General features: G+C 41.0%; 1 protein-coding gene across 4 annotated transcripts in view; it reads left to right on the forward strand.

The window, feature by feature from the left end:
- trpm3 (transient receptor potential cation channel, subfamily M, member 3) overlaps positions 1 to 14,175 on the forward strand; it is a 112,840-nt gene that overhangs the window by 44,747 nt on the left and 53,918 nt on the right. For all 4 annotated transcript variants that reach the window (XM_065965121.1, XM_065965125.1, XM_065965117.1 and 1 more), the window contains exons 2-6: positions 2,807 to 2,886; positions 4,335 to 4,536; positions 5,934 to 6,147; positions 9,525 to 9,649; positions 10,738 to 10,909. In XM_065965121.1, coding sequence (XP_065821193.1) covers positions 2,807 to 2,886; positions 4,335 to 4,536; positions 5,934 to 6,147; positions 9,525 to 9,649; positions 10,738 to 10,909 — 793 coding nt within the window. The remainder of the gene's footprint in view (positions 1 to 2,806; positions 2,887 to 4,334; positions 4,537 to 5,933; positions 6,148 to 9,524; positions 9,650 to 10,737; positions 10,910 to 14,175) is intronic.

Below are 14,175 nucleotides of genomic sequence, written 5' to 3' on the forward strand. Positions count from 1 at the left end.
TGACAATAAGAGAGAGAGAGGAGATACAATAGTAAAGGAGGGGAAAGAGAGGACAGGGAGAGAGGTGCTGGAGAGTGACTGTAATGAAGTTGAGACCTCTAACGGGCTGTCAGATCCTGCTCACTAACCGCATAGTCACACAAAACAGACACACAAACACACAGCCATTTGTTTGTTTGTGTGTGTGTGTGTGTGTGTGTGTGTGTGTGTGTGTGTGCCACACTGATAAATCTTAATTATAAAATGGAGTGCAGGCCATGTGCCATCTCATCATACCATGTCAAATCTCATAAGCAACCCACAAGAGCCCGAGAGGAAGAGCGGCAACAGTATGAGACAGAGAGAGAGAAGAAATGTGCAGACCACATTTACACAGTGGGAAGGAAAGGAAGGCAGGAAAACATGGGGTAAAGCAGAAAATAATATACAGAGGGAAGTTAATCTTTGTCTTGGATGTTCTGGATAGCATCATATAGCTCTTTAAATACTTGACTGTTTGTGATTAAGCCATCAACCTTGTCCATACTAATCAAAACATCTGCTGCTGCTGCTGCTGCTGCTGCTGCTAGCACTGGGTGGATCTAGTTTGTCCCAGCATGGGCTGGCGGATGGATACACTGTTCCAGCATGTCGGTGAAAGAATGGGGCTGGGGGCGTTGTTGTGGCCCGCTGAGTCATCGTGGCCAGGGTGATCTCTAAAAGCAGCCCCCCAGCCCCCCAGAGTAATGGTTAATCGTGGAAGGGTAAGTGTACCTGTGTGTAGGCCGAGCCCATTTGTGGCCAGTTTGCCGTGGGTTTTAGCGTGCCGTGGTGTGACAGGGCCAGTCAGGCGGATGGTGCGTGTGTTGTTGTAGCTGTGGCTGCGGGGAAAGCCCTGTACAAGCTGGGAGAAGAGATGGGGCTGCTCTCCCAGAAAAAAAAGGCTGGAAAAAAAAAAAGTCCTTTTGTTGTCATGGCTGTTGTGTTCACTCTGCTCAGGGTAACTGTGTCTGGACTGTGTGTCCTCCTGGTTGTCTGTCTCTGTTCCATTGGCACACTGGGTCCTATTCTGGACCCCTGCCGTTTTGCTCTGTGGTAACAAAACCTCATACAGACATATTCAACTTCCTGAATGGTGGTTTGAACTCAGGAAGTGAAACCTTTGAACTAAAAAGTGCTGAGAAGAAAGTAGTGCATTTAAAATGCAAAAGGGCTAACCTGTCATGTTCACAGAAACTGGAAGTAACGTAATTCAGGATGCTTTTCATTGCTATTATGGACAAATTGGATTTTGAGTCCACACTCATTTAACTTAAATAAAACAAAAACATCAAGTCAGGGTTGTGGAGAGCAGATATAGAAAAGCATACAGTGGAAATGTTTTTTGTTGTTCCTATTGTTTTCAATGTTTTTTCAATATTTACAAAAGGAATCGGGACTATAAACATCACATTGAGGAGCTGTAGAAAAACTCCATGAATACATATGCACATATAGGAATGATACTGTATTGACTTGTACAACTGCAGTTTTTCAGTTTTTGTTGTCAAACCCAAAGAAACTTTCTACCTTGCATTAAGAGACATTGAAAATGTAACTTTGCAACAGGGTACCACTTCTTCTTCTGGAAATACCCATGCCTCTTCCTACTCTTGATCTACCCATGGATAGTTGCACAATTAAGCAAATTCAAATAATCTATATCTTAATTATACCAAATCAAAGAGGGACATTAAGCTGACAGGTCCTATAATTAGTATCATAATAAAACAAACAGGTTTTCTTAACCACTTTTTTTTATTTTTTTTTATCAAGCTTGGAATAGAAGTGCCCTTTCTTCTCAAAAAAAGGATTTCCTGCCGTGCATACAGCACATTGACTCCTTGTTGAAACCAACAATGTGTTATATGTGCAAACAGAATGTACATGCATGTTTAAGAATCTAATCCTGTGCCACATGTTTATCTCTGGGCAGCTCTCTGGTGCTACATGGTTCTCCTGTCCGTGTCTGTCGCAGGATAATTGCCTCTCGTTAGTCACTCTGTCACTCAGACCTGCAGCAGATACGACCGCAGAGCATCAGGCTGTCACTAAAAACCCATTCCACGCTACATTATCCTGAAGAAGTCCTTACTGTACAAATGAGAAAAAAAGAAGAAAAAGAACACATCCTGCAGAGAGACATACACACAGCAGGCTGCACATCAGAATTTTCAAGGACTAGAACTCTGACATAATTTACTGCCTCACTGCATTCAGCATCCGCTTTCTCTCGCCCGGCGCTTCATCTCATCCGGTTGGTGCTGCAGTCTGTGAATAACATAAATTCTCCTGTCAGAGTGTCTTCACTGTTTGAATTATGTGTGTGTGAGTGACGCTGCATCTACTGTGAGTGTATGTGTGTGTGTGTGTGTGTGTGTTTGTTTAAGTATGTTTGGGTGGTCTGAAGTGCTTTGAGTTTTACACTTACACCAGATGTGAGTTCAAAAACATTGATTTTTTTTCTATTTATTTTTCTTGTAAAATCTTTTTTGAGACAAGATGTCTTTAACAAGATAAAGTTGGCTACACTTGAAATCCCCAAAACTGGGCTGTTGCTTGCAGAGAAGTAGACTGTGTAAAAAAAGACTCATCAATATATATCATAAAGGTCTTAACATGTACATAATTGTTCTTTCTTTTACAGGTGAATCCATCTGTCAAACACAAGCCTGTTCAGTATTTGAGCGTGTTTCTGCTGTCTGTCTACTGTCATTTCTGCACGCTCAGGTCACAGCTCCATTATGTCACCGAGACTAACTGAGTTCTTCTGTCTTTGTTTCTGCAGGCACAGAAATCGTGGATAGAAAGAGCGTTCAGCAAGAGAGAATGTGTTCATATCATAGTGAGCGCCAAAGACCCCCATAGGTGAGTAAGAAAATCTCAAAGCTTCTGATTATTATGCATATGTTACCCTAAAAGAAAACATATCAGTCTGCTTTTACATGTGAAAGGAGCAAGACATCAAGACGAACATTAAGGCCTGATCTTTTTAGTGGAAAAACATTCACATGTTGAGAATTTCACTGTGTTTTTAATTGTTTTAAAAGTGAAATACTCTTATAAGCAAGTTAGCTAATCAGCGGTTATGACACACCTCAAATGTTGCAAATGAAGTGCCCTGTTTCACCACTGACCTTTTAAAACATGCCTCGCAGTAATATCACGCTGGCCTCTATTTGCATCATAGGTAACAGCTCTGAATTAATGAGCTAAAACACCAAAAATATACTTTTTAAAACCATGAACGTGAGATTCAGGGCCATCTCTGATGGTGAGTAACACTCACTGGAGCTTCTGCCTATTGGTATGGCAAGTGTTACTGTTAAAATAAACTTACGAGGGAATTCTCTGTTAAATACTTATACTATGACATGATAGTTATCATAAGAGCACTTTAGTTAAATGAAATTCAGTTTTGAGAGACACTTTAGCACTTTATATCTAGAATTTCCTCTCATCCTGCTCCTATAAAGTCACTGTGACGTTATCCAAATCTTTACTACAGCTGCTGTTGCTGTTGTTGCTTAGGGTGACAACCTTAGAGAAGTAGAGTTTAATTCCCTCCGGCCCTCGTACACCCTCATGAACACACAAACACACTCAAGCATACGCAGGAAATGCCACTGTTAGTTAGGTAAACAGAATTACCATAACTGTAGGAAACGCGAGTGGAAGCCAGGAGGAGAGGAAAAAGGATGTTCCTCAGAATCAAATCAACCTTTTTCTTTTCAGTCAAAAGCACTTGTGTTAACGTGTGAGGCAGAAGGAGGCAAAGTACCTTTGGTATGAGATGACGGAACCATGAAGTGATAATCAAAGCCTCCTGACTCCCTTTATTTCTGGAGCTCTCACTGCATCCTGTGAGGCTAAAATGCAGAGTATGAAAGATGCTTTCAGTGCATCTCTATAAGCCAACTCATGCAGGAATACTACAAGTCATATAAAAGAGAAAGAAGGAGAAGGAGAATGAGTGAAAGACAAAATACAGAGGTTTGTAGAGAGCGACAAAAACAAAAGAAAGAGTGCTAATAAAAGATGGCAGAGGCCTGCAGATCACTCTCCCCCTACACTCCCTAACAGGAGTTGAAATTCAGATGACAAGCTGTCACTTCAGCTTCTCACTTCTAAGCGCACGAGATAGTCATATCTCACCTCTTCTCTCTCTCAGTCATGCAATCTCCCTCCTAATTTCCTTCTTTTCAACCTCTTTGTAACAGTAGCTTCTTTTGGGACACTGGCTTTCAAAGTTTCAGAAATTATTTTTAAAGAACAGTTGTCATAACTTTGTAAAACATCCTTTTCTTCTCGATCAGGTGCTGTTGTGGTCGTCTGATAGGTCAGCATGTGGGCCTGCCCCCGGGCATCTCAACCAGTCAGAATGACAAGGCGGACCGTTTGGCCAAGAATGACAGCCTGTCGGAGAAGTGGTCGATCAGCAAACACACACAGCTCAGCCCCACGGACGCCTTCGGTACCATCGAGTTCCAGGGAGGAGGACACTCCAACAAAGCCATGGTGATGACTCCCATTACAAAACAACAGTGTTGCTTTGTGTCAGTGTCCTGCAGAAACCTTGCTTTCGAATTGAATTCCATCATGCCTGAAACTACACAAATTCTGTCATGGAAGCATTCTCTTGAGTGACATAAAAAAGTTGAAGAATACATGTATGGGATGCACAATTTCCCCCCAAAATTGTCACAATCTGATGCTCAAAATGTGAAATTTCTTGGGATAAAGGATACATAAATGGAGTTATATACCCCATGCATGTCAACAAAAAGTACATTTACGTGGAGATTTAAATTCCAGTTGTTTTTAAACAGAGAGAGAGCTTGTGTTCCTTGCTGAATATACTGTAAGAAGTATTGCAGTAAATAAAAAAAATGCTTGTGAAGAAAGCAGTGAAAGCAAAAAGTAAAACATTATTTTCTGTGATTTGTAGATATTTTCCTGAGCTGTAGAAGTCTGACACAAACTGACAGCAAACCGTTCCAGAAGAGGAAAGTGTTTTGAGCCTTAACTGACAGAAATACATTCACCTCTTTGTATGGATGGCACTTTGATACCAAGGGAGGGAAAATGTTGAATATTCCAATGATTGCCAAGTTTGTGTCATTTAATACATTTCATACATATTCTTGATGGAAATGACATGTAATGAAGACTCCTTCGCAGTGCTTGTGTAGCTACCTTAGTCCACTTTCTCTTCAGATTACAGTGAGGCTATCGTGTTCATCAAATTCAAAGTTGTCACACATGAATAATGATCAAATTCACCATATCAGTATGCATTAAGATTACAATAAAATCAATCAATTATATGAAAGTACATTTAATTATCGATTTACGTGACTTAAGTGTCTAGAGACTGCAGCAATAAAAACTTTCCTTGATTAATCCATCCATCCTTAAAATAGTCTGATTGTGCACTATGGTAACCATGGTGACAGAATTACATCACAGAAAGCATAGCATACAGGGAATTTAGATGATTGAAACTGAATATTTTCCAACTTATTACCAGTGTTGAATTACTGATTCAGATACGGCAGTTTGGCTGTGTGGCGATGAATAAGATAAACAGATGCTACATAAGGCATGTGGCTCTCAATCAAAACAAACATCTGTGCAGTAAATCTATAGCTTAAAAAAAAGTACACTAATATTATAAAGGAAATCAATGCACCTGGGCTAGTCGGAAACAGGGATCCCTTTTTTAATTTTTACTTTTACAGATTATTTTCCTGTTTGAAAAATTAAAACTATCTATTCAATGTATCAATAAATTCTAACATGTTGTGGGTTTATGCGGGTGTCTCGGGCACATGCAGACTTTGAGTCATCAGGTGCCTAAGCAGGATGCAGATATTTTACTATAAATCACTGACACCTACCCCGCTGTTTTTCAGTACGTGCGCGTGTCATACGACACCAAGCCTGACCTGCTGCTGCACCTGATGACCAAGGAGTGGCAGCTGGATCTGCCCAAGCTGCTCATCTCAGTCCACGGAGGCCTGCAGAACTTTGAACTGCAGCCCAAACTCAAACAGGTCTTCGGCAAAGGGCTCATTAAGGCTGCAATGACAACAGGAGCCTGGATCTTCACCGGAGGGGTCAACACAGGTGAAGTGAAAATTGTGCATATTGTCATACATATTGTGACAATATGTATGACAATATGGACTGGATCTTGAACATATTAAGTTGAAGGTTGGAGGTGTAAAAGCAGTTCATGGAAATTGAGTAACATTTTTTGTGACAAAGTTGAAATGGATATAGGGAAAATGAAAAAAGAAAGCTGGCTGACTGACTTGCAGATCATGAATAATGCACAAATGTATGGAGTTATCAGGCCTTTGGGAAGTAGTTTCTGTGATGAAACTTGAACCCCCCTGTGTTTCTGATCTCAGTAAGCCATAGTTAGTGGAGTGTTGTGAAATTAAAAAAATACTCCTGTATGTGTTCTACAGGACATTAAAATAACAGAATATTAACTTAACTATTACATTTTTCACTTTAATAGTTATATTTGTGTATTTTTAAGTCTATAACAAGGGTCTTCAATTTAAATTCAACAAGGTCTGGTTCGAGAAAATCTTCTCAAGCAAAGGTCCTGATGATACTAATATCAAACCTGTGATACGATTCAGTACCATTTATATTGTAGTGGCATAGCACTTCTATTTACGTACGTAGGCAGTCAACAACTGACTGTCATGCAAATAAAGAAAAAGAAAGTACAAAAAATTGAAAATAATTACTTTTAGAAAATTAAAAAAGTTGTACAATGATTTTCTCCTTTTTTCTTGTTTTCAAATCAGCTTATATTCAAAACCAATTTTATGATAAACACTTTCAACATAAATTTGAAGTTGAACAGTTATGACGCCTACTTTTTTCTTTCTTACCCTCTTATAGCCCACTCTCACACTTTTTAAGTCAGAGAAATGAGCTTTAGCTCACCCTGTCAAGATTTTAAATCTGAGCTGAAATTGTGTCAGACAACCCCCGATTAGAGAAAAGATTTTCATGTTGACCTAAAACCAAAGCAACTTTAAAGGAAAACATGTGCTGCTTTGATTTAAGTGTGTAGTATATGATCGCTCAAACTATTTGTGATTTGTCATAGTAACAAAGTGGTTTTTAACTGAAAGTCTATTCATTCTTAATTATTAAAAGCTCAAGGTTTGCCCTTCAGTGATGCCCAGTATACTCAAAGGTAGGCCATTTCAGTCATTTAAGAGCCTCCAGGCTCTGTCTACTTGGAGGAGCAAGGCATTTCTGTCAGGGGGTTTCCACTTGGAATCTGTTCTGTTTTGCCGGAGAGGCTGACAACAGATGCCTGCGTCTCAGGTTGGGGTGTTGTGTGGCAGGGCAGTTCAGGGGCTGCTAGCTGTGCATCTAGCACTAAAGGACCTCCTGTCATATCTGAGAGGGAAACCTCCTGCCGTATCTGAGAGGAAAACACATGCTAGTACGGTCGAACAACATATGTGTACTGTGTTTCATATGAACCATCAAGGGTGTACTAGGTCTGCACTGTTCCTGAAGGTGTTGCTGGGTCTTCTTTCAGCCCCCGCCTGGTCAGCCTGCAGTACATGTGTCTACCGGGAGAACAGAACCAGGTTGGGTACTTCCTCTCCCAACAAAAGCCCCTGTCAAAAGAGTGGCGGTTTCAGAGTTGGTGAAGGGCATCTTGGGCCTCTTTGGGGCCTGAGAGACGACAACCCATTACCCACTCCCAGCCCTCACGGCCAGGATGCTCTGACTCACGAGTTTCAAAAGGAAGGATCACCTGTCTCGGTAGGAGGGTCAGGTTTGGCATACCAATCCCTGTCGCAATTAGCTGTGGGTGTGGACACCGATGGGGTTGACCCACTGCTGTTGAGCAATTGCATAGAGCTTGTCAAGACTACCATTCTGAATGCCAGAGCGCCATCAACTCACCTGAAGTATCAGAAAGGGTGGAAGTTGTTTTCCACCTGATGTAGAGTTTGGAATTTGGACCCTGCACTCTGTTCTGTCCCTATGATCCATGAGTTTCACCTGTCCCTTGGGTTGCTCACCCTGGACTTTAGAAGTATATACTGCGGCAATCTACGTGCAACTTGTGGAAGTTGATCGCCACACTAGAGGCGGACACAGGCTGGTGCCCCTAGGCTGGTGTCCCTCTTCTTGAAGGGAGACTGCGCCCCCTAGAGACACCAAAAACACCGGCTTGTGACTTACCCCTGGTATTGGATGCCTTATTCGTGTCTCCATTATAACCCTTAGACCAGGCAGTGTTTAAGTGGCCATCTGGGAAAACTGCTTTTCCCCTTGTCTTTACCGCACTAAAATAGTTGGGAGAGCTAAACGCCCTGTCAGTGAGTGATTTGTGTCTGAGATGGAATTCAGATGGCTCAAATTTCACTCTGTTGCCAAATGCAGCTTTCCTTCCTTACACACTCACACCTTGACCAGCCTATTATATCCAGTTGGCAAAGAATGACCCCTCATTGTGAGAAGGGTAACAGGCAAGACTGTTGTTCCGCTTATGTGCTTTAAGCAGCTGAACATCTCTATGTCTGTCATGGTGGTGCTAAGAAGGGGTGCGCTCCAAACAGCGCCTTTCCCACTGGATTGTTGAGACAATCACCAATGCTTACAGCTCGGCAGGCCATCTGGGGTGAAGTGTCACACTACCAGAAGTGTCTCCACATCAAGGGGTGATTCTTAGAGGGGTGCCCTAGGAGGTAACCACAATTCTATGAACCCTGGATGACTGCCAGAATTCTTAGTAACTCGGAATCCATGAGACGCCATAATACTTTGTGGGTCATGAGCGCTCAGAGGACACCAGTAGTTAAACCGGTCCAGGGGTCATCTGAGGCCACACCTGACAATATAGATAAAAATACTGGACATGTGCCTGCGCGAGATGTAGATATCCACGGAGAAGAACTCTAGGGTTCATAGAACCGTAGTTACCTTCGTAACCTTCGATATTATAAGGCAGACGCACAGAATAATGGCGCACTGGATACTGTACAGTTCCCAACCCTTAAATACAGAAAGAACAACAGCGAGTAAGAGTTAGTGACAGAATGGGTGCATAGGAAGAATAACATGAATGAAGTTCTGAATAATGGATGGAGGGATCAACTGGAGCGGTGACTGAGTGTGGAGGTGGAGAAAGAATGAATGTCACCAGGAGAGATTGGATGCGATGGCTCTCAGGACTGCTGCTCCCCAGAGAATGACAACTACTTGGAACTACGACCTGTGTGCGTTTTAAACCTGTGTGTGTGAGTGTAGGTTTGTGTGTATCTGTGTATATGTGTGCGCACACGTTCAATCAGGCTGCCACACAACTGTTCCTAATTGATTCTGTTAATCTTTCACAGCAGAGTGTATCATTATCCATGTTTAGGCTGTGTATTGATCATGACAAAACTGATTTCATCTATCTCTCCCTTCTGCAAACAATCTTTATGCAAACGCCCACAACATACACACAGGGGTGATTCGCCATGTGGGTGATGCTCTAAAGGACCACGCTTCCAAGTCAAGGGGGAAGATCTGCACCATTGGCATCGCTCCATGGGGCATCGTAGAAAATCAAGAGGATCTTGTTGGCAAAGATGTGAGTCACTGACAACACTAACAGAGGAAGATTAAACAGTAACAATATGAGTGACTGCAAACATGCTTTAGCCCTTTGTGTGTGTGTACTGAAGATGTGAAAATTGTCAGGTGCAGTCCACAGTTTTCAAAGCCTCTAAATTGCAGTTCAGGGTTTATTAACTGAGATGCTGAGTAAGCCACTTCATTCCTTGATAAACACTTATTCAAAGTGAGTTGGACAGCTGGTGGAAGCACATGCTGATTCGTTCAAATCTCGGGAATCAATGTTATGCTATAATTACAAATTTCATCACAAAGTGCTGCACAGTGTACAGCTGAACAAGTCAAGCAGAGCCATTAGATGGTGGGGGCTAAAATGAGATTATTAAGTGCTGGAGCTCCTTGACATGCTTCATTGGTCTCAACTGTATGTCTAATGATCAGAAGAGTTCACCTCAGACTGTCGGCCCCTTCCCTAGTCGATCCAAGTCCTACCTCCTGAGAAAACATTTAAGTGTAATTAAGTATATCTTAACAATAAAGGTGTTAAAAATGATGGATTGTGTGATTGTATCAGGGTTTCTTCACAAGCTATCTCTTCATGAGATCCCTGAGTAAAGAGTTGTAACTATTAACAATTTTGTGAAGATAGAGCTATATAAAGTACTGTACTTCTAAAAACTCAACCACTTGTAAGAGACATATTTGAAGTGTCATCATCTGTGCAGATACATCCTCACTTCAACTACCAAGTATGAGTCAAGCTCTGATGTGCTTAATCCAACATTTTCTCAACACTAGTTCCTCTTAATCCTATCTCTGCCAGCAAAATGTAAACTGTACTTTGTACCTTAAGGTTGCCATTAGAATCAAACACACCATTATACAACTATTCTGGAGTAGCCCTCTACATGTGTCTTTAAATCTTTAGATATAAAAACTATGGTATGTTCCTTTAATAAAAACTGTTCATTTTGAAGTAAACCTTGGTTACATTCCTGAGGAAAAATACTCTGTCATTATGTGTTTTCTTTGTTAGGTTGCCACATCTAGCGTGGGTTTTTTAGTTGTTTGTTTTGTTGTTAAATGTCATCTTCTCTTATGTAGGTGGTGCGTCCATACCAAACCATGTCCAACCCCATGAGCAAGCTGACAGTTCTGAACAGTCTCCACTCCCACTTCATCCTGGCAGATAATGGCACCACCGGAAAGTATGGCGCTGAGGTCAAACTGCGACGCCAGCTAGAGAAACACATCTCCCTGCAGAAGATCAACACACGTGAGTGGAAGCTCCTGTTTGTGCTGTCATGGCTCTTACTATTACCCGGCTGACCTACTTACCTTTTATTAGAGAAGGTGTTTTTGTTTTTTTAAATGACACAGAGAGTGAGTGATAACCACATAAAGAAACCGTTATCATTGTATTGTCAACGACAACACTCGGGGTTAATTGAGGTCAAACTCTGTTTAATAGCCACAGCCAGACTAAAATCACCATTATGTGCTTTTTACTGAACACATGCTGTCAGACAGTGTATTTTTAGTCTGCTTTGATAGCACTCCACAAGCCTTTGAAAGTGTTCCTGCCTTCAGGAGGGGTTTATTTATTTATTTATTTATTTTACTGTTAAAGCTTCCTGACAACACAGATGAACTCCTCACATGAACCTGCCTGATCATTTCTGTCTCTCACCAAGCTGCCAAAACGAGCAAACAAACACGGACATAATGACAGCAAACAAACCAATGTACAGTACGTGTACACACATTTCTTTGTGTACTGCTGATTTAAAGTACATTAGGTTTCACTTAAGTACAAGAAACAGAAAGTACATCAGATGTTTGTAACTACTTGTTTACTTTTTTGTATTCTCTCATTTTTGGTTACGTTAAAGTTCAAACCAATCCAAACATCGTACCATAAGGGGCGTTTTAAAACACTGGGTTAGTATCATGAAGGACAAGGTGGCCTCATTTTTTTTGTAATTCCCAAGACATTGTTGTTTTACAAATCACTTTTTGTGTTGTCATTTTGAAAATTAGTTGCATCAAAAGTGCATTATGTGCTGATACAATTCCAGGAGGATTTGTTAGTCCAAGGACTTAGGTTTGAATGTTTTAGTAATGTGAATTGGTATCTGCAAATGCATAAGACGATTTTGTGTGGAGGGTTCTTCAGCTGATGAGACCTTGTCACTGCATTTTTCCGTTTTCAATTCCCACATTATTCCCTCACTAGAAACCAAATGGATTTGCATGAATACAAAATGCATTTCTCCATCATTTTCTGTCTCATTCCCTTATTCTTATTCTCACACACATACAAAAGACACAAACACACATACCTAACTTAAACCTTTAAATACATTTCTCAATTGCCTCTCACAGCATTGTCAGTGTCGGGAACAAACAAAGACTCAAAGAAGTATTCTTTAGTGCAATGATTTGTTAGTAATTACCTTCTTTTGCAATCATGAAGTTATATGATCATCATTTCCTCAGGGCTCTTGACACGAATGCGCAATGATTGTTACATCTAATCCTGTTTAAAAACAGAGGCTATAGAGAAAACGATTTCACCAAATCCATGTTTACAGTGTCAAGAGCAAAGTGACACCTCAAATGTTTACTGTGTCAGCACCTTTTGTATTCAGTTTCTGACCTAGTGCTGATGTTAGCTGATGGGGACTTTATGTGGGGGTGATGAACGACACTCAGAATGAATGTTTATTTTAGCTTCCTTATTCCTCCTATCAACTTGACATCAGGGATTTAAGAAATTCCTCTTTGGATTGAGAGGATACACACATTTACTCTCTCCCTGTTCATCATCAAGTCATGTGACCTTTGGACTTCCCTTTGTCATCCTATGCCTGGAATCATACAAAAGGGGCTGGGAAGGCAAAGGGACGCCCAGTCGTCATATAAGCTTCTGACCATCCATGTTATAGTTATGCACAGCGTCCTTCCCAACTTCATTCACTAGTTTTAACTGCATGATACAAGGTGAGCATTAATGCTGCTTTGGATATCACAATACAGCAAACGGTATTTTGTGTGGGTTTTGCTTATTGGTAAGATTAAATTTCACACAAAATTCACAGAGAAGACAGAAATATCTAGTCACTGGGACAATGGACAGACATACAACCGTAACCCAACAGGAAGATAGGGAACAATGTTAGTAATATATGTGCTACTGAGCAACCCTTAATACAGAGGTATCCCTTTCCCTGTCCGACTTTTTTTCCGACTAACCCTAAGACCTTAGTGTTGTCAGAAGTCTCATTGATAACAAGCTTCAGCTTTATAACACATCACTCGGGTTGTCTTTAAGTGCTATATTAGTCAATATGGATCTGTAGCACCAATCAAAGTTGCTTATATTGAAAAAGACTACAAGGTTATTTGGTGTTTGATATCTTTGACAAATCCACCTCATTTTCCCTTTTTTGTATTACGACTTTTGCTACAACTGCTATTGCCATTTTGCAAGTGAATTTGCAGCACCAGAGTGCCATTGCTGTATGTTTGTGTGAGTCGTACTGTACCTAGTTGAGCATGTGTTTCCTTTACTTCCTCATTCAGTGCTGCAGGGTGTGCAGACAAGGACCATTTCTTGATTTGATTACCTGTCGAGGAGTACATCAATTTTCCTCGCAGCAGGACTCTCTTGGGATTCCAGTGTAGCCTGAAGTCCTGTCAAGGGAAGGCGAATAAAGAAAGTAAAGAGAGTAAAAGGCAGTTTAGCCTGAATGGCCTAACACATGGTTTGCTGACCACGCGTTACCACAACTCCATATTTTTCTTTTAACGCACAGTCACACACTGCACACAAGATGAAAGAAGTGAGGTGGAGATACGTGTAATCTCCCCCTGTGGTATTTTTGTGATGTATGGGCAATCCAGCAGCTAATCCTACTGTGCCTGTACTCTATGCAATTTTTTTATGCAATGGCATAAATCATCATGTGACTGCCAGAAATGCTTTAGTAATCAAATTGGCTCCCCACCATTTTAACACATGTCTTTGAGTATGGGAGTCATTTAAATTAAGCAGATGTATTGGCTTTTATACATTATTTCACTTTAATAATCAAATCTAGGTGATGATAATTCTGAAACCTTGCAAAAAAAAAAATAGTAAATTCTGATCACTCTGCACATTACACATCTCCATTGCAACCTATGGGAGCACTTTTGGCACCTTTTTTTTACTGCATTCTCACTGCTTACTTTTTTCCCTCTGGTCTCTGTTGTATATTTGATGTCGTGGAGGCATTTGCAATGTGTGGTTTTGGATCCTCTTCAGGGACTAGTAGACAGGAATATCCAAGGGACATCTGTGAATGAGTGGTAAAAGAAATAAATGTCTTACAACAGGAAACTGCGGCTGCTGGCACGCTGTAAATATGAAGGATGGTGCCAGAGTGTTTGCATGCTAGAGTGAACACTCAGTACTATGCCCTGCCGTGTACGCACATACATGTCTCACATGAGACTTGTTCAGCCATTCATGGTCTAGTTTGATAGAACCTTTAACTA

The sequence above is a fragment of the Labrus bergylta genome, chromosome 2 (genome assembly GCF_963930695.1).
Source record: "Labrus bergylta chromosome 2, fLabBer1.1, whole genome shotgun sequence".
In the NCBI taxonomy this organism is placed as follows: domain Eukaryota; kingdom Metazoa; phylum Chordata; class Actinopteri; order Labriformes; family Labridae; genus Labrus; species Labrus bergylta.